Here is a 23,337-nt window from a genome sequence, read left to right as displayed (position 1 = left end):
AATGATTTATTTCATATTTTATTTCTTTCATCACATTCCCAGTGGGTCAGAAGTTTACATACACTCAATTAGTATTTGGTAGCATTGTCTTTACATTGTTTAACTTGGGTCAAATGTTTTGGGTAGCCTTCCAGAAGCTTCCCACAATAAGTTGGGTGAATTTTGGCACATTCCTCCTGACAGAGCTGGTGTAACTGATTCAGGTTTTTAGGCCTCCTTGCTTGCACACACTTTTTTCAGTTCTGCCCACACATTTTCTATAGGATTGAGGTCAGGGCTTTGTGATGGCCACTCCAATACCTTGACTTTGTTGTCCTTAAGCCATTTTGCCACAACTTTGGAAGTATGCTTGGGGTCATTGTCCATTTGGAAGACCCATTTGCGACAAAGCTTTAACTTCTTGACTGATGTCTTGAGATGTTGCTTCAATATATCTACCTAATTTTCCTTCCTCATGATGCCATTTATTTTGTGAAGTACACCAGTCCCTCCTGCAGCAAAGCACCCCCACAGCATGATGCTGCCACCCCCATGCTTCACGTTTGGGATGGTGTTCTTCGGCTTGCAATACCCACTTTTTCCTCCAAACATAATGATGGTCATTATGGCCAAACAGTTCTTTATTTGTTTCATCAGACCAGAGGACATTTCTCCAAAAAGTACGATCTTTGTCCCCATGTGCAGTTGCAAACCGTAGTCTGGCTTTTTTATGGCGGTTTTGGAGCAGTGGCATCTTCCTTGCTGAGCAGCCTTTCAGGTTATGTCAATATAAGTCTTGTTTTACTGTGGATATAGATACTTTTGTACCCATTTCCTCCAGCATCTTCACAAGGTCCTTTGCTGTTGTTCTGGGATTGATTTGCACTTTTCGCACCAAAGTACGTTCATCTCTAGGAGAGAGAACGCGTCTCCTTCCTGAGCGGTATGACGGCTGCGTGGTCCCATGGTGTTTATACTTGCGTACTATTGTTTGTACAGATGAATGTTGTACCTTCAGGCGTTTGGAAATTGCTCTCAAGGATGAACCAGACTTATGGAGGTCTACCATTTTTTTTCTGAGGTCTTGGCTGATTTCTTTAGATTTTCCCATGATGTCAAGCAAAGAGGCACTGAGTTTGAAGGTAGGCCTTGAAATACATCCACAGGTACACCTCCAATTGACTCAAATGATGTCAATTAGCCTATCAGAAGCTTCTAAAGCCATGACATCATTTTCTGGAATTTTCCAAGCTGTTTAAAGCCACAGTCAACTTAGTGTATGTAAATTTCAGACCCACTGGAATTGTGATACAGTGAATTATAAGTGAAATAATCTGTCTGTAAACAATTGTTGGAAAATTACTTTTGTCATGCACAAAATAGATGTCCTAACCGACTTGCCAAAACTATAGTTAGTTAACAAGAAATTTGTGGAGTGGTTGAAAAACGAGTTTTAAGGACTCCAACCTAAGTGTATGTAAACTTCTGACTTCAACTGTGTGTATATATATATATATACAGTGAGGGAAAAAATTACTTGATCCCCTGCTCATTTTGTACGTTTGCCCACCGACAAAGAAATGATCAGTCTATAATTTTAATGGTAGGTTTATTTGAACAGTGAAAGACAGAATAACAACAACAAAGTCCAGAAAAACGCATGTCAAAAATGTTTTAAATTGATTTGCATTTTAATGAGGGAAATAAGTATTTGACCCCCTCTCAATCAGAAAGACTTCTGGCTCCCAGGTGTCTTTTATACAGGTAACGAGCTGAGATTAGGAGCACACCCTTAAAGGGAGTGCTCCTAATCTCAGTTTGTTACCTGTATAAAAGACACCTGTCCACAGAAGCAATCAATCAATCAGATTCCAAACTCTCCACCATGGCCAAGACCAAAGAGCTCTCCAAGGATGTCAGGGACAAGATTGTAGACCTAAACATGGCTGGAATGGGCTACAAGACTATCACCAAGCAGCTTGGTGAGAAGGTGACAACAGTTGGTGCGATTATTCGCAAATGGAAGAAACACAAAATAACTGTCAATCTCCCTCGGCCTGGGGCTCCATGCAAGATCTCACCTCGTGGAGTTGCAATGATCATGAGAACGGTGAGGAATCAGCCCAGAATTACAAGGGAGGATCTTGTCAATGATCTCAAGGCATCTGGGACCATAGTCACCAAGAAAACAATTGGTAACACACTACGCCATGAAGGACTGAAATCCTGCAGCGCCCGCAAGGTCCCCCTGCTCAAGAAAGCACATATACAGGGCCATCTGAAGTTTGCCAATGAACATCTGAATGATTCAGAGGAGAACTGGGTGAAAGTGTTGTGGTCAGGTGAGACCAAAATGGAGCTCTTTGGCATCAACTCAACTCGCCGTGTTAGGAGGAGGAGGAATGCTGCCTATGACCCCAAGAACACCATCCCCACCGTCAAACATGGAGGTGGAAACATTATGCTTTGGGGGTGTTTTTCTGCTAAGGGGACAGGACAACTTCACCGCATCAAAGGGACGATGGACGGGGCCATGTATCGTCAAATCTTGGGTGAGAACCACCTTCCCTCAGCCACGGCATTGAAAATGGGTCGTGGATGGGTATTCCAGGATGACAATGACGCAAAACACACGGCCAAGGCAACAAAGGAGTGGCTCAAGAAGAAGCACATTAAGGTCCTGGAGTGGCCTAGCCAGTCTCCAGACCTTAATCCCATGGAAAATCTGTGGAGGGAGCTGAAGGTTCGAGTTGCCAAACGTCAGGCTCGAAACCTTAATGACTTGGAGAAGATCTGCAAAGAGGAGTGGGACAAAATCCCTCCTGAGATGTGTGCAAACTTGGTGGCCAACTACAAGAAACGTCTGACCTCTGTGATTGCCAACAAGGGTTTTGCCACCAAGTACTAAGTCATGTTTTGCAGAGGGGTCAAATACTTATTTCCCTCATTAAAATACAAATCAATTCATAACATTTTTGACATTTGTTTTTCTGGATTTTTGTTGTTGTTATTCTGTCTCTCACTGTTCAAATAAACCTACCATTAAAATTATAGACTGATCATGTCTTTGTCAGTGGGCAAACGTACAAAATCAGCAGGGGATCAAATACTTTTTTCCCTCACAGTATATACAGTCAAAGTCGGAAGTTTATATACACTTAGGTTGGAGTCATTAAAACTTGTTACCACTTTCGCGGTAATACTGAAATTAGTTGGTTGTAATTTTGGGTAGAGCCGACATTTCCATATGTTTTTGTTAGCTGCATGTGCGACATAAATCCACCAATCCTACCTATGATATAATTTACGAAGATTATACTTATTTTTTTTATTATTAAAAAATACTGGCTTTTTATCAATTAGTATATTTGAGTTTAACCACAATATTTGTTGCATTATTTGTTCTGTCGTTTCTGGAGGATTAAATTGAAATTGCAACCAACTTTCTATGGCTTGTTTTAGAAATAGTGGTATTTGGGAGATTATTTCCTTTTCAAATAACTGAGCGTGAGTGGTTGTAATCTGAATAAAGGGGAAAAGGCCAAAAAGGGTGAGACAATCTTACTAGTTTGCTAGAGAACCATTTCAGATTTAAGTACAACTTTTGTATGACTGAAGCTTTTAGTGATAGGTCTAATGCTTTAATATTTAATCATTTCTGTCCTCTGAATTCATATTCATTACCGGTATATAAATAGGCCCGTTTAATTTTGTCTGGTTTGCCGTTCCAAATAAAATTTAATATTTTTTTCTCATATAATTTCAAAAACTGTTCGCTAGGCGTAGGCAAGACCATAAGCAAATAGGTAAACTGGGATAATACTAATGAGTTAATCAGGGTGATTTTTCCACAAATAGACAGGTATTTACCTTTCCATGGTAGCAAGATCTTATCTATTTTTGCTAACTTTCTATAATTATTGGAGTGAGATCATTTATTTCATTTGGGATATGTATTACGAGTATATCCAATCACCATCTGACCATTTTATTGGTAAACTACATGGTAATGTAACATTTCTATTTTTTAGTGATCCAATATGTAATATAGTGCATTTATCATAATCTGGTTGTAATCCAGAGAGGTTAGAACATGTATCTAGATCCTCTATGAGTCTGTGGATACATTTTCTAACCTCTCTGGATTACATCCAGATTATGATAAATGCACTATATTATGTATTGGATCACAAAAAAATACAAATGTACATGTAATAGTTGATAAACTTAAAGTTTGACATAAAAATAAATGCACCCTATGCACCCTTGGCACGATGAGGCCTAAGTAAGGAAGTAAATGTACTGCCTGTTTACAGCTCTTCACCACTGTCATAACTGACAACTCCACTAACCAGCGAATACTGCGTAAATCAACTGTCATTCCCTCATCTCAATTCTGAATAATTCTCAAGTGAGCTAACTTTGGGCGGCTAAGCCCCGCAGAAGAAGTGGCTGAGGAAGACTGCATTTGTTGGCAAATCACTTTTGTGACGTGGACTCAGTTCTTCCTCTGTTTGTGCTTGGATGAACTTCAGACTGCCTGACTCCCGGGTGTCTGATAATGGGCTGCTACCCGCAGCGTATCAAAGCCCTGTTGCCCCCCCTAAGCCCCCCATCAGGAGTGGTGTGTGTAATGTGTGTAGGGCTCTTTCATACGCACAGCGACACTGTTGTTTGTGAACCAGCACAGTTGTCCCGAGGAGGGGGTTTGGGATTTTGCGGGTTGGGTGCAGCTGTGCCCGTTAGAATAGTGAAACCGGAGAGCGTGAGCCCCTGGTGCCCCCATTAACCGCCTGCATAGACCCACTGTCAACAGCGAGAGGCCGCAGAAGCCGGTCGTCTCGCTGACTTACAGCGGCCTCTACAGAGGTTTCTGGAGTAGGCTAACCCTAAGAAGAGATGTAGCCCTGGTGGTTAGCCTTTTATTCATTTAAGGAGCGCCGAGAGACATGGAGAACAGCTGTAGAATCAAAGTGGTCATATCATATACATGAAGTTGCGTCCACCAGTGGTGTCTTTCTATCACTACAAGCTTCTATTCTGCAGGAGGCCAAAACCTGCCACACTAACAGAATGTTTGATTTGTAGGCTATTTTGCACACTAGCTAGTTTTTTGCTACACATAATGGCAAAATTGCTGTTTAAATGCCTCTGACAAACTTGGATTGCTTGCATCTATCAACGCATGTCAGATCAATTACATTTTGATTTTCATTGTGTGACATTGAACCAGCCTTTCCACATGCACGGCTTCTTCTGTATATCCGATTTGATGATTGTTGCAGATTTATCTTGTTGTAATAGTGTGGACAGGGGTGGAATTGGGAAAAATAATCAATGTGGGTAAGTTGGGAAACCGCAATGGGGGTCTGGGGGCATCTATTTCCCCAGGTAGAGAATATGCTGCTTGTAATGTTGTGGATATGACAAAACAGAACATGATACTAACCACGTTTCCATCTACAGTTTTCATGCGAGTAAAGTCATACCGTTAAAAAAAAAATCACGACAGATGTGATGGAAACAGGAAGTTTCGGTAAAATTTTATAAAAGCTGACAGATAATTTGTTCATTCAACATGGTTGGATCTTTTTGTGTCAGTAACATTTATTATGCGAGAAATGGCGGTGGAAACGCCTTTATGCTCAAATACTGATATAATAACCATCATATCAAAGCAAACTTGGAGTCGAGCGATGATAGGGTGTGTGGTTCTCCCACTACGACTAGGGAAACCATGCAGTTTATTAGGTTACAGATTAAGTAAATTATGATGAACTTCACAGGGTGCTGAAAGTGCACGCTATGAGCTTGATGTTCCTTTCCAAGAAATAGAGAGGGTCTTATTCTGGTGACATGATGATCATGCTTGACTGTCATTTGACAAATACAAATATTCTTATCTGTAATAATCTCATCATATAGACTAGCCTACCTGCACTGTTTCTGCGAGCTGTTGGCTAGAGCACGTGCCAAGACCAGAGTAGGCACATTTGCGATTTGACGTTTTTGTGACAAAACTATTGGTAGAGTTGAAAATGCAATGGAAACACATTGAATTTTAGATTCTTATTCAGTACATGAAAACTTAAGCGAAAAAGTAATTTTGTGTGCACTACGTCATCATGCATTGAATGTTCTCTGCAAAAAGTCAGTTTGGTGGAACAGACCACCGGAGGGAAAATGCATATATTTTCTTTATGCAGATTTTTTTATATTTGCATGAAACTCTGTCGCCAATTGGATGGAAACCTAGCTATTGAGACACATAATTTTGTGCACTTTTGGATCTTTCACTTAGATTACTGGTACGTCTGTCCAGAATATTTGGTAATGATTTACTTTGACTACAGATCCACAAGAAACAGCCCTCCCTCCACATCACAATTAAGTTGGTCGGTTATACTGGTCTATAGCACACATGGAGGGTCTTTGTAGGAATTATATGTAATGTAAAGTCAAACCTATTTTCCCATTCATAAAGCATTTATAGCTAAGCACTACATGGTAATTAACTGTGCAGTTTGCCACTCTGATCAATAACACCAACATTAAAGGTCTATGTATGAATTCTCTGCAGCCAATGTAATGTCATTTATATTTCCCCATTCATAAAGCATTTATAAAGCATTTATAAACATGCCTCACTGATCAAAAATAATATGGACACAACACAGAATGTTAAAGGAAGTATTAACATTTTATTTACATTTTCCAGATGTAATGTTAGCTACAGTTGAAGTCGTAAGTTTGCATACACCTTAGCCAAATACATTTAAACTCAGTTTTTCACAATTCCTGACATTTAATCCTAGTACAGATTCCCTGTCTTAGGTCAGTTAGGATCACCACTTTATTTTAAACATGTGAAATGTCAGAATAATAGTAGAGAGAATGATTTATTTCATATTTTATTTCTTTCATCACATTCCCAGTGGGTCAGAAGTTTACATACACTCAATTAGTATTTGGTAGCATTGCCTTTAAATTGTTCAACTTGGGTCAAACGTTTCGGGTAGCCTTCCACAAGCTTCCCACAATAAATTGGGTGAATTTCGGCCCATTCCTCCTGACAGAGCTGGTGTAACTGAGTCAGGTTTGTAGGCCTCCTTGCTCGCACAAGCTTTTTCAGTTCTGCCCACACATTTTCTATAGGATTGGGGTCACAGCTTTGTGATGGCCACTCCAATACCTTGACTTTGTTGTCCTTAAGCCATTTTGCCACAACTTTGAAGTATGCTTAGGGTCATTGTCAATTTGGAAGACCCATTTGCAACCAAGCTTTAACTTCCTGACTGATGTCTTGAGATGTTGCTTCAATATATCCACATCATTTTCCTTCCTCATGATGCCATTTATTTGGTGAAGTGCACCAGTCCCTCCTGCAGCAAAGCACCCCCACAGCATGATGCTGCCACCCCCATGCTTCACGGTTGAAATGGTGTTCTTCGGCTTGCAAGCCCCCCCCTTTTTCCTCCAAACATAACAGTTATATTTTTGTTTCATCAGACCAGAGGACATTTCTACAAAAAGTACGATCTTTGTGTCATTCACAAAGTAGATGTCCTAACCGACTTGCCAAAACTATAGGTTGTTAACAAGACATTTGTGGAGTGGTTGAAAAACAAGTTTTAATGACTCCAACCTAAGTGTATGTAAACTTCCGACTTCAACTGTAGCTAGCACAGAAAACAATTGCTGAAGACTTTACAGATGAATCCTACTATTGACATTTTTCAGTTTGACTTTGAAATTCAATTCCCCATTTCAGAATCATAACTATTTTAGTGAGTGAAACATACTAACACATGGTGGTAAAGCTAGCTAGAATCCCCCCCTTATTCACTTATGAATTGCAGCTAGCTAAGGCCCATAAGCCAACACGTTTTCCAACTCGGTCAATAAATGTACAACATCGTCATAAAACCCATTAAACATTTAATTACCTATGATATTTCATTTCCATTGTACAGTTGCACATTACGAACCATTTAAACAGGACAAACTAAGAGATAAATCAGTTGCTGTCGTTTTGACTGCAGAGGAGAGGTGAGAGTTCAGTGTGATGTCATCACTTCCTGGTGACAGCCCAGCGTTCTTCTGGCTTCTTAGCTATTTTTCTTATTTTAAATATGCAAACGTACAATGTCCAATGTCAGACATGAAATAGTGAACAATAAGGTTAACTAAATATTTTACTCATTTTTTTTACTATTCTTTTTAGAAACGAGAGGTCACCAGGAAGTGACGTTTCCTCTCACCTCTCACTCAAAGAGAAATAGTACAAATAGGCAGGGTTTACGGCTTTGCCGCTTGCCCAGATAGTGACAAGCCCAAAAATGACATTATGATGTTTCTGTCTCTTAATTTGTCCTGTTGTTAAAGGTTCATAATGTGCACAAGTACAATGCAAGTCTTAAAATAGTGAGATACCATTGTTAACTAAATGTTTAATGAGTTTTATGACGATTTTGTCAAGTTCATTGACCGAGTTGAATGTGTTGACAATGATTCTGGCAGGGACTTAGCTAGTTGCTAAACTAGCTAGCTAGCTAACTAGTGAATAATGGGGGAATGGTAGCTGGCTTTACGACCCTGTGTTAGTACATTTTACTCAATAAAATAGTTATTGCTATGAGTCTGAAATGGGGAATTGAATGAATGGTTTGAATATGAATCTTTGAGAAATAATAAATGAATATATTTAAGAAAAGTCCAACTGAAAAAGGTCAATAGCAGGATTCTTCGCCGAAGTCTTCAGCAATTTCTGTGCTAGCTACTGGAAAAGTTAAATAAAATGCTCATATTTACTGTAACATTCTGTGTTGTGTCTGTATTATTTTTCACAAGTGATGAATATTTATACCACCATATGTGAATTGATTGCCCCCCATTTATCCTCTGAGTTTGTATTGCTTGGTGACCTAAATTGGGATATGCTTAATACCCCAGCCATCCTACAATCCAAGCTAGATGCCCTCAACCTCACGCAAATTATCAACGAACCTACCAGGTACAACCCTAAATCCTTAAACATGGGTACCCTCATAGATATCATTCTGACTAACATACCCTCTAAATACACCTCAGCTGTCTTCAACCAGGATCTCAGCGATCACTGCCTTATTGCCTGCGTCCGTAACGGGTCCGCGGTCAAACAACCACCCATCATCACTGTCAAACGCTCCCTAAAACACTTTAGCGAGGAGGCCTTCCTAATTGACCTGGCCCAGGTATCCTGGATGGATATAGATCTCATTCCGTCAGTAGAGGATGCCTGGTTGTTCCTTAAAAGTAATTTCCTCTCAATCTTAAATAAACATGCCCCATTCAAAAAATACAGAACTAAGAACCGATATAGCCCCTGGTTCTCCTCAGACTTGACTGCCCTTGACCAGCACAAAAACATCCTGTGGCGTACAGCATTAGCATCAAATAGCCCCCGCGATATGCAACTTTTCAGGGAAGTTAGGAACCAATATACACAAGCAGTCAGGAAAGCAAAGGCTAACTTTTTCAAACAGAAATTTGCATCCTGTAGCACTAACTCCAAAAAGTTTTGGGACACTGTAAAGTCCATGGAGAATAAGAGCACTTCCTCCCAGCTGCCCACTGCACTGAGGCTAGGAAACACTATCACCACCGATAAATCTACAATAATCGAGAATTTCAACAAGCATTTTGCTACAGCTGGCCATGCTTTCCATCTGGCTACCACTAACCCGGCCACCAACTCTGCACCCTCTGCTGCAACTTGCCCATGCCCCCCCCGCTTCTCCTTCACACAAATTCAGACAGCTGATGTTTTGAAAGCGCTGCAAAATCTGGACCCCTACAAATCAGCCGGGCTAGACAATCTGGACCCTTTCTTCCTAAAACTAGCCGCCGAAATTGTCGCAACCCCTATTACTAGTCTGTTCAACCTCTCTTTCATAACGTCTGAGATCCCCAGAGATTGGAAAGCTGCCGCGGTCATCCCCCTCTTCAAAGGGGGTGACACTCTAGATCCAAACTGCTACAGACCTATATCCATCCTGCCCTGCCTTTCGAAAGTATTCGAAAGCCAAGTTAATAAACAGATCATCGACCATTTCGAATACCACCGTACCTTCTCCGCTATGCAATCCGGTTTCCGAGCTGGTCACGGGTGCACTTCAGCCACGCTCAAGGTCCTAAACGATATTATAACCGCGATTGATAATAGACAGTACTGTGCAGCCGTCTTCATCGACCTGGCCAAGGCTTTCGACTCTGTCAACCACCGCATTCTTATTGGCAGACTAAATAGCCTTGGTTTCTCAAATGACTGCCTCGCCTAGTTCACCAACTACTTCTCAGATAGAGTTCAGTGTGTCAAATCGGAGGGCCTGTTGTCTGGACCTATGGCAGTCTCTATGGGGGTGCCACAGGGTTCAATTCTTGGGCCGACACTTTTCTCCGTGTATATCAATGATGTCGCTCTTGCTGCTGGTGACTCTCAGATCCACCTCTACGCAGACGACACCATTTTGTATACATCTGGCCCTTCATTGGACACTGTGTTAACAAACCTCCAAACGAGCTTCAATGCCATACAACAATCCTTCAGTAGCCTTCAACTGCTCTTAAACACTAGTAAAACTAAATGCATGCTTTTCAATCGAACGCTGCTAGCACCCGCCCACCCGACTAGAATCACCACTCTCGACGGGTCTGACCTAGAGTATGTGGACAACTACAAATATCTAGGTGTCTGGTTAGACTGTAAACTCAACTTCCAGACTCACATAAAGAATCTCCAATCCAAAGTTAAATCTAGAATCGGCTTCCTATTTCGCAACAAAGCCTCCTTCACTCATGCTGCCAAACATGCCCTCGTAAAACTGACTATCCTACCGATCCTTGACTTCGGCGATGTCATTTATAAAATAGCCTCCAACACTCTACTCAGCAAATTGGATGTAGTCTATCACAGTGCCATCCGTTTTGTCTCCAAAGCCCCATACACTACCCACCACTGTGACCTGTACGCTCTTGTTGGCTGGTCCTCACTACATGTTCGTCATCAAACCCACTGGCTCCAGGCCATCTATAAATCACTGCTAGGCAAATCCCCGCCTTATCTTAGCTCATTGGTCACCATAGCAGCACCCACCCGTAGTCTGCGCTCCAGCAGGTATATCTCACTGGTCATTCCCAAAGCCAACACCTCCTTTGGCCGCCATTCCTTCCAGTTCTCTGCTGCCAATGACTGGAACGAATTGCAAAAATCTCTGAAGCTGGAGACTCTTATCTCCCTCAATAACTTTAAGCATCAGTTGTCAGAGCACCTTACCGATCACTGCACCTGTACACAGCCCATCTGAAATTAGCCCACCCAACTACCTCATCCCTATATTGTTATTTAATTTGCTCTTTTGCACCCCAGTATCTCTATTTGCACATAATCTCTTGCACATCTAGCATTCCAGTGTTAATACTATTGTAATTATTCTGCACTATAGCCTATTTATTGCCTTACCTCCATAACTTGCTACATTTGCACACACTGTATATATATTTTCTGTTGTATTTCTGACTTTATGTTTTTTTACCCCATATGTAACTCTGTGTTGTTTTTGTTGCACTACTTTGCTTTGTCTTGGCCAGGTCGCAGTTGTAAATGAGAACCTGTTCTCAACTGGCTTACCTGGTTAAATAAAGGTGAAATAAATAAAAAAAATAAAAAAAATACATGCTTTATGAAGGGGGAAATATAAATGACATTACATTGACTGCATAGAATTCATACATAGACCTTTAGGATGGGTTTCACCAACATGGTTTAAATTAATCTAGCATTAGAGCTAATCTAGGTTTTGTAAATCTAGGTTTATAATTAATCAGAGATGTGTTGCACCACTTAATTTTAAATATATATGATTAACGGTTTTAAACTATGATTAATGACATGTTACACCAATATATGAGGTATTTCGTGAGTTGAAACGAAGTAGCTAGCCTACTTGACAAATGAGGCCACAAAGTTGCTGTTCCTTGATAAAATAATAACAATGTAACGTTAGAACTATTGTGAAAGGTTCTCATGGGTTGGCTGATTTGAAATAAAATCTGTTATTTACCAGTACTAGACAGAAAACTAATTTGTTAGCTAACGTTAGCTACTGTAGCTAGCTAGTTTATAAACCAAGATAGCTAGCATAAAATATAATGTATTATTGTCATTACTTAACGTTATTTAGCCATTTATTATTTGTCCGCTAGCCACCTGATCATGGCACGTCAAAGACGTTCACATTTCTCTGCTTATGAAAAACACCTATTGTCGGAGCTGATGGAGGAATTTAGTAACGTACTGGAGGATAAAAAGACAGACAATACAACTGTCAAAAAGAAGGAAGACACCTGGGCCATTTTATGCGACAGATTTACACCACTCCAGCCAATGCTTGGCATTGCACATTGTGATGTTAGGCTTGTGTTCGGCTGCTCGGCCATGGAAACGCATTTCATGAAGCTCCCGATGAACAGTTCTTGTGCTGACATTGCTTCCAGATGCAGTTTTGAACTTGGTAGTGAGTGTTGCAACTGTATCCATTCATCATCATCAATAGCGTCTCCCAGGTCTGCCTCACATTTGTGTTTTACATGTTTTGTGTCATCGGGAAAAGCCAATATCAACCCTTGATATGCTTTGGAAATAAACTTTAGAGGTTTGTCAGACTGCCTTAAAATAGTTTACATTTATGAAGCTTCTTGCTTGTCCAGTGTTTGCTGCACTGAGAGAATAAAGTGTTGTATCTGCAAAAGTTCACCTCTGCGCCGTCACAGACTGGTCTTCCCTGGCTGCCTGACCCTGATGAGGCCCCTGTCACCATCTGATCCTGCTCAGATGAGGCATGCCAAAGAATTACCTTGGTGTACATTTATACATTATATTACCCAATAATATAATCAATGGTTCAATAATTGAAATGACCATTATTCCCATATCCCAGACTGTAGCCTACCCTTTGTATCCATTCACTGATTGTTGTAGTATACTGCAAAATTCACCTGAGCTCCGTCGACTGGTCTTCCCTGGCTGTCTGACCCTGCTGGGACACCTGTTACCATCTGATCCTGCTAAGACATGATGAGCATAGTGTTGTGTACTGACTGTGCACCATGACATTGAAGCCTGTAGAGCTGTTTATACCGTGTCAGTGTGCAAAATAGGGAATTAGCTAGGGAAACTGACAGATCAATAACGTTACATTGCTATACTGACTAATAAAAGCTCACATTACGCTTAAGAAACAGTCAGAATATATCGTTCTTAAATCGTTTGGCCGCTGGTTTCATCATTTGATTCAGGTAGCTCTAGCTAATGGTACATCATCAAATGTACTTCTGTTGAAACGGGACAAAACAAAGGCTACAAAACATTTCCATACACACAACAGCTGTTAGATACTGCTAACTGACAGATAGCTAGAGGCTAGCTAGAGCTGAACTGGCTGTCGTAGCTACTTGCTAGATAACTAGCTGCTAGTAGTTCATTCACTTCAGTCGAGAGGGGATGAAATATTGGCTAACGTAACATGTCAGTTACACTAGTAGCTCAGCACTGGGAATAAACACTTTTATTTATGTCAAACAGCAGTTACCTTGCCAGCTAGATCAGTCAACTAAAGAGTAGCCAGTTTCTGCTCTGCTTGCTTTTAGAAAAAGTGTAACACAGACAGTAGCTGCCTCTGATCATCTCTCCCGTGCTGGTCTAATACGCCAGCCTTTCAGAAGCTTTGCGTTCACACAGCCTGTCAGCACGCTCTGTGGTGTCCTTGCGGTCCTAAATCCAGCCGGCTAAAACCGGAAAACAGCCTACCCTACCGCTCTGAGGCGTCCACATGGTCCTAAAGCACACTGGTGCCGCGTTTTGTATCACAGTGCAATTATAAAACTGGGGGGGGACAAAAATGCAATTTCAGAATGTGGGCGATCATGTCCCCCCGTCTACAGTGAAAGTTGCACCCCTGTCAACTCAGGGCCTCATAAAATCTATTTTACAAGTGCATTCTCTGGAAACTGTTAAAATGACTAAAACTAACAAAGCAAATTGATTACATTTACGTCTTATCCAGAGCAACTTACAGTTAGTGAGTGCATACATTATTATTATTTTTGTTTTATTATACCCCCCGTGGGAATCAAACCCACAACCCTGGCATTGCAAACACCATGCTCTACCAACTGAGCTACATCCCTGCTGGCCATTCCCTCCCCTACCCTTGACGACGCTGGGCCAATTGTGTGCCGCCCCATGGGTCTCCCGGTCGCGGCCGGCTACGACAGAGCCTGGATTTGAACCAAGATTTCTAGTGGCACAGCTAGCACTGCGATGCAGTGCCTTAGACCACTGTGCCACTCGGGTCCAATGGGAACTAATGGAAAGCAGATGTTTTTTTTTGTACAGCAGTGTCAGTTCATGCTGCAAGTTTATTCACATACTGTATATTTCTGAAAACCATTTTTATGCAGCGCATATGTGAATGTTTATGTGGTTGTGTCTTTTTATATTAGTGTGAAGGCAGAGCACTGTGAAGTGCATTTTAACCACTGTGAATTGTGGATTCTGAACTATACTACTATGAATCCAGGACTCTCCAAAGGGCCTTTGGGATATACTGTGTGTAGAGTCATACATATTAGGGCTGTGATGTTACCAGTATCACAAAAAAATTTCCATGCCAGAAATGAAAACACGAAGCAGACCAAACTCTTTGGTCCTTTAAAAACCTGCTGTATGTAAAATATTGTGTGCTATAGTAAAATATAAATAAATACATGTGACTCTGGATGACAACATAATGATGTTTGTTTCCAATATTAGGGCTGTTTTGAATCTGTTAAATCTGCTTTGTGTTTTGTTTCCTTGCGACGATACTAACGAGTATCGTGATACTGGTATCATCCCGGCCCTAAGACATACAGTATATGTAGGGTGCCATCAAGGGCACAAAAAAAGCCCTATTGATATTGAACTTGATGGTTACATGGAACTTCTAGGAGCATTGACAGTGGAACTTGAAAGTAGACTTTTAGTAAGGGCCCTAAGAGGTGCACTTTGAAGAACACTCCAATGGACTCTTTCAGGGCAGTTTGTAGGGTACTGCATGGGCAAGTAAGTGTGTCATTCCCGTGGAGGGGCCATCTGTATGCACCTGCTCCTGGGTCATGTTTACACAGACGCTGTACTGATTGGCTAACAGTGAGCTCTGTGGGGGAATAGACTCACCATCCTGTTCCCACAACACGAGCCGTTACTGTAATACTGTGACCTTAGGCATTTTGACAAAGAGTTGAAGTCAAGTACCGGTTTTAAAAAAGAGCAAAGAGTTGTGTTCTAAGCATCTTTAATGTCCATGCATTGTTTTTGCACACACGTACACACAGACCCCCCCTCCCCCCACACACAGACACACACACGCACACACACACACATCAACCCAAGCGCCCACACACGAATCAATCTAACACTACTATAGCACGCATGCATTTACTTGAGCAATTATTCAAGCGTAATACTATGACAACATCCTAGATTCTAGAAGAACAACAGGACACCAACTCATGAGCAACTGGATTCTCATTTCTCATATGCTGTTCTTTCCCAGGTGTAGCTTCAACCCAAGATGGTCGCCTCCTCCTTCCTGTGGCGCTGCGGGATCATTCTGCTGGTGCTGACGTGCTGCTTCATGCCCCTCTCCACATCCTCCCTCAACCAGGAGGACCCCAACGTCTGCAGCCACTGGGAGAGGTAGGTCAGACACACCCACATACAAGGACACACCTTTTCACAGGAGTGCATTATTAGGCGTAACACCACCACAGCCTAAGTTGGGGTCAATTCACTCAGTTCACTCAGTTCAGGGGATTAATTGAAATTCAGTTCATGAATCAGAAACGTACCATTATTCTCGCAGTGTACCTTTCCATTCATGAATCGTAATTCAATTAACTTCCTGGATTGAGTGAATGGGAATGAAGTTGGCCCAAACCCAGATTTAAGTACTTAACAAGACTCCTTCACAATTCTCAACAACTGTTTATGCCTCAAAAGCAACGTTGTTTTAGAACAACTTGTTGGTGTTCAGTGCACATTTCATAACTGTTAGTTTTTCCAGAGAACTGTGGGTAAGATGAGGTTCCATTTGAGTGTGAACTGTGACTGAATCTGATAAGCCCAGTGAAAATACAGGCATGTAATACAATGTAAAATGGTCCTCAGTGTGTGACATGTCCTCGCTGGTCAGAGTTTATATGACATACCGTAAGCACTTTCTGAATTAGATAAGGTGCCAACGTGAGATTGTCTTTACACAACACCCTCTCACATGAGATTGTCATTACACCACACCCTCTCACTACAACTTCTGCACACAGTTTTTAACCATTAATAACACTTTACTTGAAGCGCCTTCTTCTGAAGTGTTATATTGCCTAATAAACATTCATAGCACATAATAGATGCAATGATAAAGCATTATGAAACTGTATACTAAAGCAATACATCAGTAAAGTGATACCAGACATAATCAACACTTCATTCAACATAAAAAACAAACACGTTTTTAACGCTTACAGTCATGGAAATTGGCCTGAATGGATATGGAAAAATTGAATTGTTTCTAACAGAAGAACTATAAAAAGCATATGCCATGACCATGGTAGCAATTGAAAGAGAACATGGGGAATTATCAGACTAAAGGTGAGGACACGATCTTACATTGTTAGGTTTTCAAATGGCACTTCAGACAAACAGATTTTTTGTGCGCTCTCATGTTGTATAAGGATTTGAAGACAGGCTCAGGAATACGTAATAGGGATTTTATTTTCTCCACCCAACACAAGGTACGTCATGAACAACGACAGGGACGAAGCCCCCAAAAAAACACGTACAGTGGGGAGAACAAGTATTTGATACACTGCCGATTTTGCAGGTTTTCCTACTTACAAAGCATGTAGAGGTCTGTCATTTTTATCATAGGTACACTTCAACTGTGAGAGACGGAATCTAAATCAAAAATCCAGAAAATCACATTGGATGATTTTTAAGTAATTCATTTGCATTTTATTGCATGACATAAGTATTTGATCACCTACCAACCAGTAACAATTCCGGATCTCACAGACCTGTTGTCAGTATGGTACCGATGTGGATGTGATGAGGAGTCAGGCGCAGGACACAGAGGTTTAGTCCAACAAACTTTACTATTAGTAAAGTGCACAATAATCCATACACGACCTCGAAAATACAGAGGCGAAAAACAGTACGCAACATGCGTAAAACAAATACCATGAAGAGCGCAAAACACGCAGCTCAAAAGACACGCGGACAACAACACACAATATAACTAACACAAAACAGGGAACTTATAGGACACGTAATTAGGACACAAACAGACACAGGTGTACCAGACAGACCAAAGCAATCAACACACGAAACATACAACGGTGGCAGCTAGTATTCCGGGGATGGCGAACGCCGAAGCCTGCCCGAACCAGGAGGAGGAGCAGCCTCGGCCGAAACCGTGACAGTACCCCCCCCCCTTGACGCGCGGCTCCAGCCGTGCGCCGACCCCGGTCTCGGGGACGGCCAGGAGGACGCAGACCCGGGCGCGTGGGATGCCCACGGTGGAACTCTGTCAGGAGGGATGGGTCGAGGATGTCCCTCCTAGGCACCCAGCACCGTTCCTCCGGACCGTACCCCTCCCACTCCACGAGATACTGGAGACCACTCCTCCGGCGCCTCGAGTCCAATATAGTCCGGACCCTGTACGCCGGTGCCCCCTCGATGTCCAAAGGGGGTGGAGGGGTCTCTCCTATCTCCTCCTCTTGGAGTGGACCAGCTACCACCGGCCTGAGAAGAGACACATGGAACGAGGGGTTAATATTTTTGTACTCAGTAGGCAGTTGTAATCTGTAACACACCTCGTTCAATCTTCTCAGGACTTTGAAGGGCCCCACAAACCGCCGACCCAGCTTCCGGCAGGGCAGGCGGAGGGGCAGGTTTCGAGTCGAGAGCCAGACTCGATCTCCCGGTGCGTACACCGGCCCCTCACTGCGGTGGCGATCGGCGCTCGCCTTCTGTTGACGGATGGCACGCTGCAGATGGACATGGGCAGCGTCCCACGTCTCTTCCGAGCGCCGAATCCACTCGTCCACCGCAGGGGCCTCGGTCTGGCTCTCGTGCCACGGTGCCAGGACCGGCTGATACCCTAAAATACACTGGAAAGGTGTTAATCCGGTGGAGGAGTGGCGGAGAGAGTTCTGGGCCATCTCTGCCCAGGGGATATACCTCGACCACTCCTCCGGCCGGTCCCGGCAATAGGACCTCAAAAACCTACCCACATCCTGGTTCACACGCTCAACCTGCCCATTGCTCTCTGGGTGGTACCCCGAGGTAAGGCTAACCGAGACCCCCAGGCGTTCCATGAAAGCCCCCCAGACTCTGGAGGTGAACTGGGGACCTCGGTCGGACACAATATCCTCAGGGACCCCATAGTGCCGGAACACGTGGGTAAAGAGGGCCTCGGCGGTCTGTAGGGCAGTAGGGAGACCCGGCAGTGGGAGGAGACGACAGGCCTTAGAAAACCGATCCACAACGACCAAAATGGTGGTATTACCCGGGGAAGGGGGTAGATCGGTCACAAAATCTACCGAGAGGTGGGACCATGGTCGTTGTGGAACGGGCAGAGGATGTAACTTACCCCTGGGCAAATGTCTAGGTGCCTTACACTGGGCACACACCGAGCAGGAGGAGACATAAACCCTCACATCCCTGGCTAACGTTGGCCACCAGTATTTCACGCTAAGGCAGTGCACCGTCCGACCAATACCAGGATGTCCAGAGGAGGGTGATGTATGAGCCCAAGAAATACGCCGATCACGAACCTCGAGCGGAACGTACGTCCGCCCCACAGGACACTCGGGGGGAGTAGGGTCGGTACGCAGCGCCCGCTCGATTTCCGCATCGACCTCCCATACTACCGGAGCCACCAGACAAGACTCCGGCAGTATGGAAGTAGGCTCAATGGACCTCTCCTCCGTGTCATACTGCCGGGACAGTGCGTCTGCCTTACCGTTCTGGGACCCAGGGATGTATGTGATCTTAAAAACAAACCGGGTCAGGAACATGTTCCACCTAGCCTGACGAGGGTTCAATCTCATAGCTGCCCGGATGTACTCCAGGTCACGGTGATCAGTCAGAATGAGAAAAGGGTGTTGAGCCCCCTCAAGCCAATGCCTCCACACCTTTAGGGCCTGGACTACAGCTAACAGCTCCCTGTCCCCAACGTCATAATTGCGCTCCGCCGAGCTGAGCTTCTTGGAGTAGAACGCACAGGGGCGGAGCTTAGGTGGCGTGCCGGACCGTTGTGACAGGACTGCCCCAATACCGGTCTCGGACGCGTCCACCTCTACTTGGAAAGGCAAAGAGGGATCCGGATGCGCCAGCACCGGGGCCGAGGCGAACAGGTTCTTCAGCTTGACAAATGCCCTTTCCGCCTCAGCTGACCACTGCAAGCGCACCGGACCCCCCTTTAGCAGGGACGTAATGGGAGCTGCAACCTGTCCAAAGCCCCGGATAAACCTCCGGTAGTAATTAGCAAAACCCAAGAACCGCTGCACCTCTTTTACGGTGGTTGGAGTTTGCCAATTACGCACAGCCGATACCCGATCTACCTCTATCTCCACGCCAGACGCGGACAACCGATAACCCAAAAAAAAGACGGACTCCTGGAAGAACAGGCATTTCTCTGCCTTGACATACAAGTCATGCTCCAACAGTCGTCTCAATACTCGGCGCACCTGGGCTACATGCTCGGCTCGTGTAGAAGAATACACTAGAATGTCGTCAATGTACACCACTACACCCTGCCCATGCATGTCCCGGAAAATCTCATCAACAAAGGATTGGAAGACTGAAGGAGCATTCATTAACCCGTACGGCATGACGAGATACTCGTAATGACCCGAGGTGGTGCTAAATGCTGTTTTCCATTCATCCCCCTCCCTAATGCGCACCAAATTGTACGCGCTCCTGAGATCCAACTTTGTGAAGAACCGCGCTCCGCGTAATGACTCCGTCATCGTCGCAATCAGTGGAAGTGGGTAACTGTATTTTACTGTGATCTGATTGAGACTACGGTAATCAATACACGGGCGCAATCCCCCGTCCTTCTTCTTCACAAAGAAGAAACTCGAGGAGACCGGAGAAGTAGAGGGCCGTATGTATCCCTGTGCCAAGGACTCGGCTATGTAAGTCTCCATAGCCGCAGTCTCCTCTTGAGACAGGGGATACACATGACTCCTGGGAAGAGCTGCTCCGGTCTGGAGATTTATCGCACAGTCCCCATGTCTATGAGGAGGTAGCCGTGCTGCCCTCGATTTGCTAAACGCTAGTGCTAAATCCTCATACTCGGGGGGAATGCGCAGTGCGGGCACTTGGTTCGGACTCTCTACCGAGGTCGCCCCTATGGAAACACCTAGACATCTCCCTACACACTGGGCAGACCACTCCATAAGAGCCCTCTGTTGCCACGCTATGGTAGGATCGTGGGTGCTTAACCAGGGAAGCCCCAACACCACTGGGTACGCAGGAGAGTCAATCAGATAGAACTGAATGATTTCCTCATGACCCCCCTGCGTAGTCATCGTCAGCGGTGCTGTGACATCCCTGATCAGACCCGACCCCAACGGCCGGCTGTCTAATGCATGGACAGGGAATGGAACTTCTACCGGCCGAAGGGGAATTCCTAACCTAGCACAAAATGCCCGATCAATAAAGTTCCCAGCTGCGCCTGAATCTACTAGCGCCTTATGCTGGGAATGAGGTGCCACCTGTGGAAAACGCACAGGAATACTCATGTGACCAACAGAGAGCTCTGGGTAAGTGGGGCGCCTACTCACCTGAAATGACTCCCCAGTGCGTGACCTGTTGTCCCCTCTCTCAGAAGACCCTCCCCAGCACCTGGCCGCGGTGTGTCCTCCACGGCCACAGTTGGTGCAGGGGGTGGCCCTCCTCGGGTTCTCCCTCCTCCTCTCTCTAGCGCCAGCACCCCCGAGCTCCATAGGAATTGGCTCGGAGGTGCTGGAGGATGTAATGGACGACCCCCACTCGGGACGTCCGCGGGTGGCCAGCAGGGTGTCAAGCCGGATGGAGATGTCCACCAGCTGGTCGAAGCATAGGTTGGTGTCCCTGCAGGCCAGCTCACGACGAACGTCCTCTCGCAGGCTACACCGGTACTGGTCGATGAGGGCCCTCTCATTCCATCCCGCATCCGCAGCTAACGTCCGGAAATCCAGTGCGAACTCCTGTGCGCTCCTCTTCTCCTGTCGGAGGTAGAACAGACGCTCCCCCGCCGCCTTCCCTTCAGGTGGGTGATCGAAGACTGCCCGGAAGCGGCGGGAGAACTCAGCGTAGGTGATGGTAGCTGCGTCTATTCTCCTCCATTCGGCGTTGGCCCATTCCAACGCCTTTCCGGATAGACAGGAGATAAGGGCGGAGACGCTCTCGTATCCCGAGGGCGCTGGGTGTATAGTAGCCAGGTATAGTTCTATCTGCAGGAGGAACCCCTGACACCCGGCTGCAGAACCGTCATATGCCCTCGGGAGCGAGAGCCGAATACCACTGGGTTCCGGCGCTGAGAGAGGAGGATTGACCGGTGGCGATGGGATGGTGTATGTGGACGTGGGCACCTCTCCACTAGCCAACCTGTGCAGAGTGTTGGACACCTCGCCTAGAACGGCCTCCAGTTGCTGGATCATGGAGTCCTGCTGACTCAGCCGTTCTTCTAGTGACCAGGCTGTCGTCGCTGATCCTGCTGACTCCATAAGTGGTGTGTTGTTCTGTCAGTATGGTACCGATGTGGATGTGATGAGGAGTCAGGCGCAGGACACAGAGGTTTAGTCCAACAAACTTTACTATTAGTAAAGTGCACAATAATCCATACACGACCTCGAAAATACAGAGGCGAAAAACAGTACGCAACATGCGTAAAACAAATACCATGAAGAGCGCAAAACACGCAGCTCAAAAGACACGCGGACAACAACACACAATATAACTAACACAAAACAGGGAACTTATAGGACACGTAATTAGGACACAAACAGACACAGGTGTACCAGACAGACCAAAGCAATCAACACACGAAACATACAACGGTGGCAGCTAGTATTCCGGGGACGGCGAACGCCGAAGCCTGCCCGAACCAGGAGGAGGAGCAGCCTCGGCCGAAACCGTGACACCTGTTAGTTTTTCTTTAAGAAGCCCTCCTGTTCTCCACTCATTACCTGTATTAACTGCACCTGTTTGAACTCGTTACCTGTATAAAAGATACCTTTCCACACACTCAATCAAACAGACTCCAACCTCTCCACAATGGCCAAGACCAGAGAGCTGTGTAAGGACATCAGGGATAAAAGTGTAGACCTGCACAAGGCTGGGATGGGCTACAGGACAATAGGCAAGCAGCTTGGTGAGAAGGCAACAACTGTTGGCGCAATTATTAGAAAATGGAAGAAGTTCAAGATGACGGTCAATCCCCCTCGGTCTGGGGCTCCATGCAAGATCTCACCTCGTGGGGCATCAATGATCATGAGGAAGGTGAGGGATCAGCCCAGAACTACACGGCAGGACCTGGTCAATGACCTGAAGAGAGCTGGGACCACAGTCTCAAAGAAAACCATTAGTAACACACTACGCCATCATGGATTAAAATCCTGCAGCGCACGCAAGGTCCCCCTGCTCAAGCCAGCGCATGTCCAGCCCCGTCTGAAGTTCGCCAATGACCATCTGGATGATCCAGAGGAGGAATGGGAGAAGGTCATGTGGTCTGATGAGACAAAAATAGAGCTTTTTGGTCTAAACTCCACTCGCCGTGTTTGGAGGAAGAAGAAGGATGAGTACAACCCCAAGAACACCATCCCAACCATGAAGCATGGAGGTGGAAACATCATTCTTTGGGGATGCTCATCTGCAAAGGGGACAGGACGACTGCACCGTATTGAGGGGAGGATGGATGGGGCCATGTATCGCGAGATCTTGGCCAACAACCTCCTTCCCTCAGTAAGAGCATTGAAGATGGGTCGTGGTTGGGTCTTCCAGCATGACAACGACCCGAAACACACAGCCAGGGCAACTAAGGAGTGGCTCCGTAAGAAGCATCTCAAGGTCCTGTAGTGGCCTAGCCAGTCTCCAGACCTGAACCCAATAGAAAATATTTGGAGGGAGCTGAAAGTCCGTATTGCCCAGCGACAGCCCCGAAACCTGAAGGATCTGGAGAAGGTCTGTATGGAGGAGTGGGCCTAAATCACTACTGCAGTGTGTGCAAA

General features: G+C 44.8%; 1 protein-coding gene across 1 annotated transcript in view; it reads left to right on the top strand.

The window, feature by feature from the left end:
* Positions 1 to 15,632: 15,632 nt before the first annotated feature.
* LOC311099946 (multiple epidermal growth factor-like domains protein 10) overlaps positions 15,633 to 23,337 on the top strand; it is a gene marked incomplete at both ends in the record, with an annotated part of 127,899 nt that continues 120,194 nt past the window's right edge. Inside the window, one exon of the mRNA XM_084140665.1 lies at positions 15,633 to 15,757. Coding sequence (XP_083996791.1) covers positions 15,633 to 15,757 — 125 coding nt within the window. The remainder of the gene's footprint in view (positions 15,758 to 23,337) is intronic.

This window comes from Coregonus lavaretus, assembly GCF_964263955.1.
Source record: "Coregonus lavaretus genome assembly, chromosome: 24".
In the NCBI taxonomy this organism is placed as follows: Eukaryota; Metazoa; Chordata; class Actinopteri; order Salmoniformes; family Salmonidae; genus Coregonus; species Coregonus lavaretus.
Note: the sequence above shows the minus strand (reverse complement) of the source record. Positions and strands in the feature narration are given on the sequence as shown.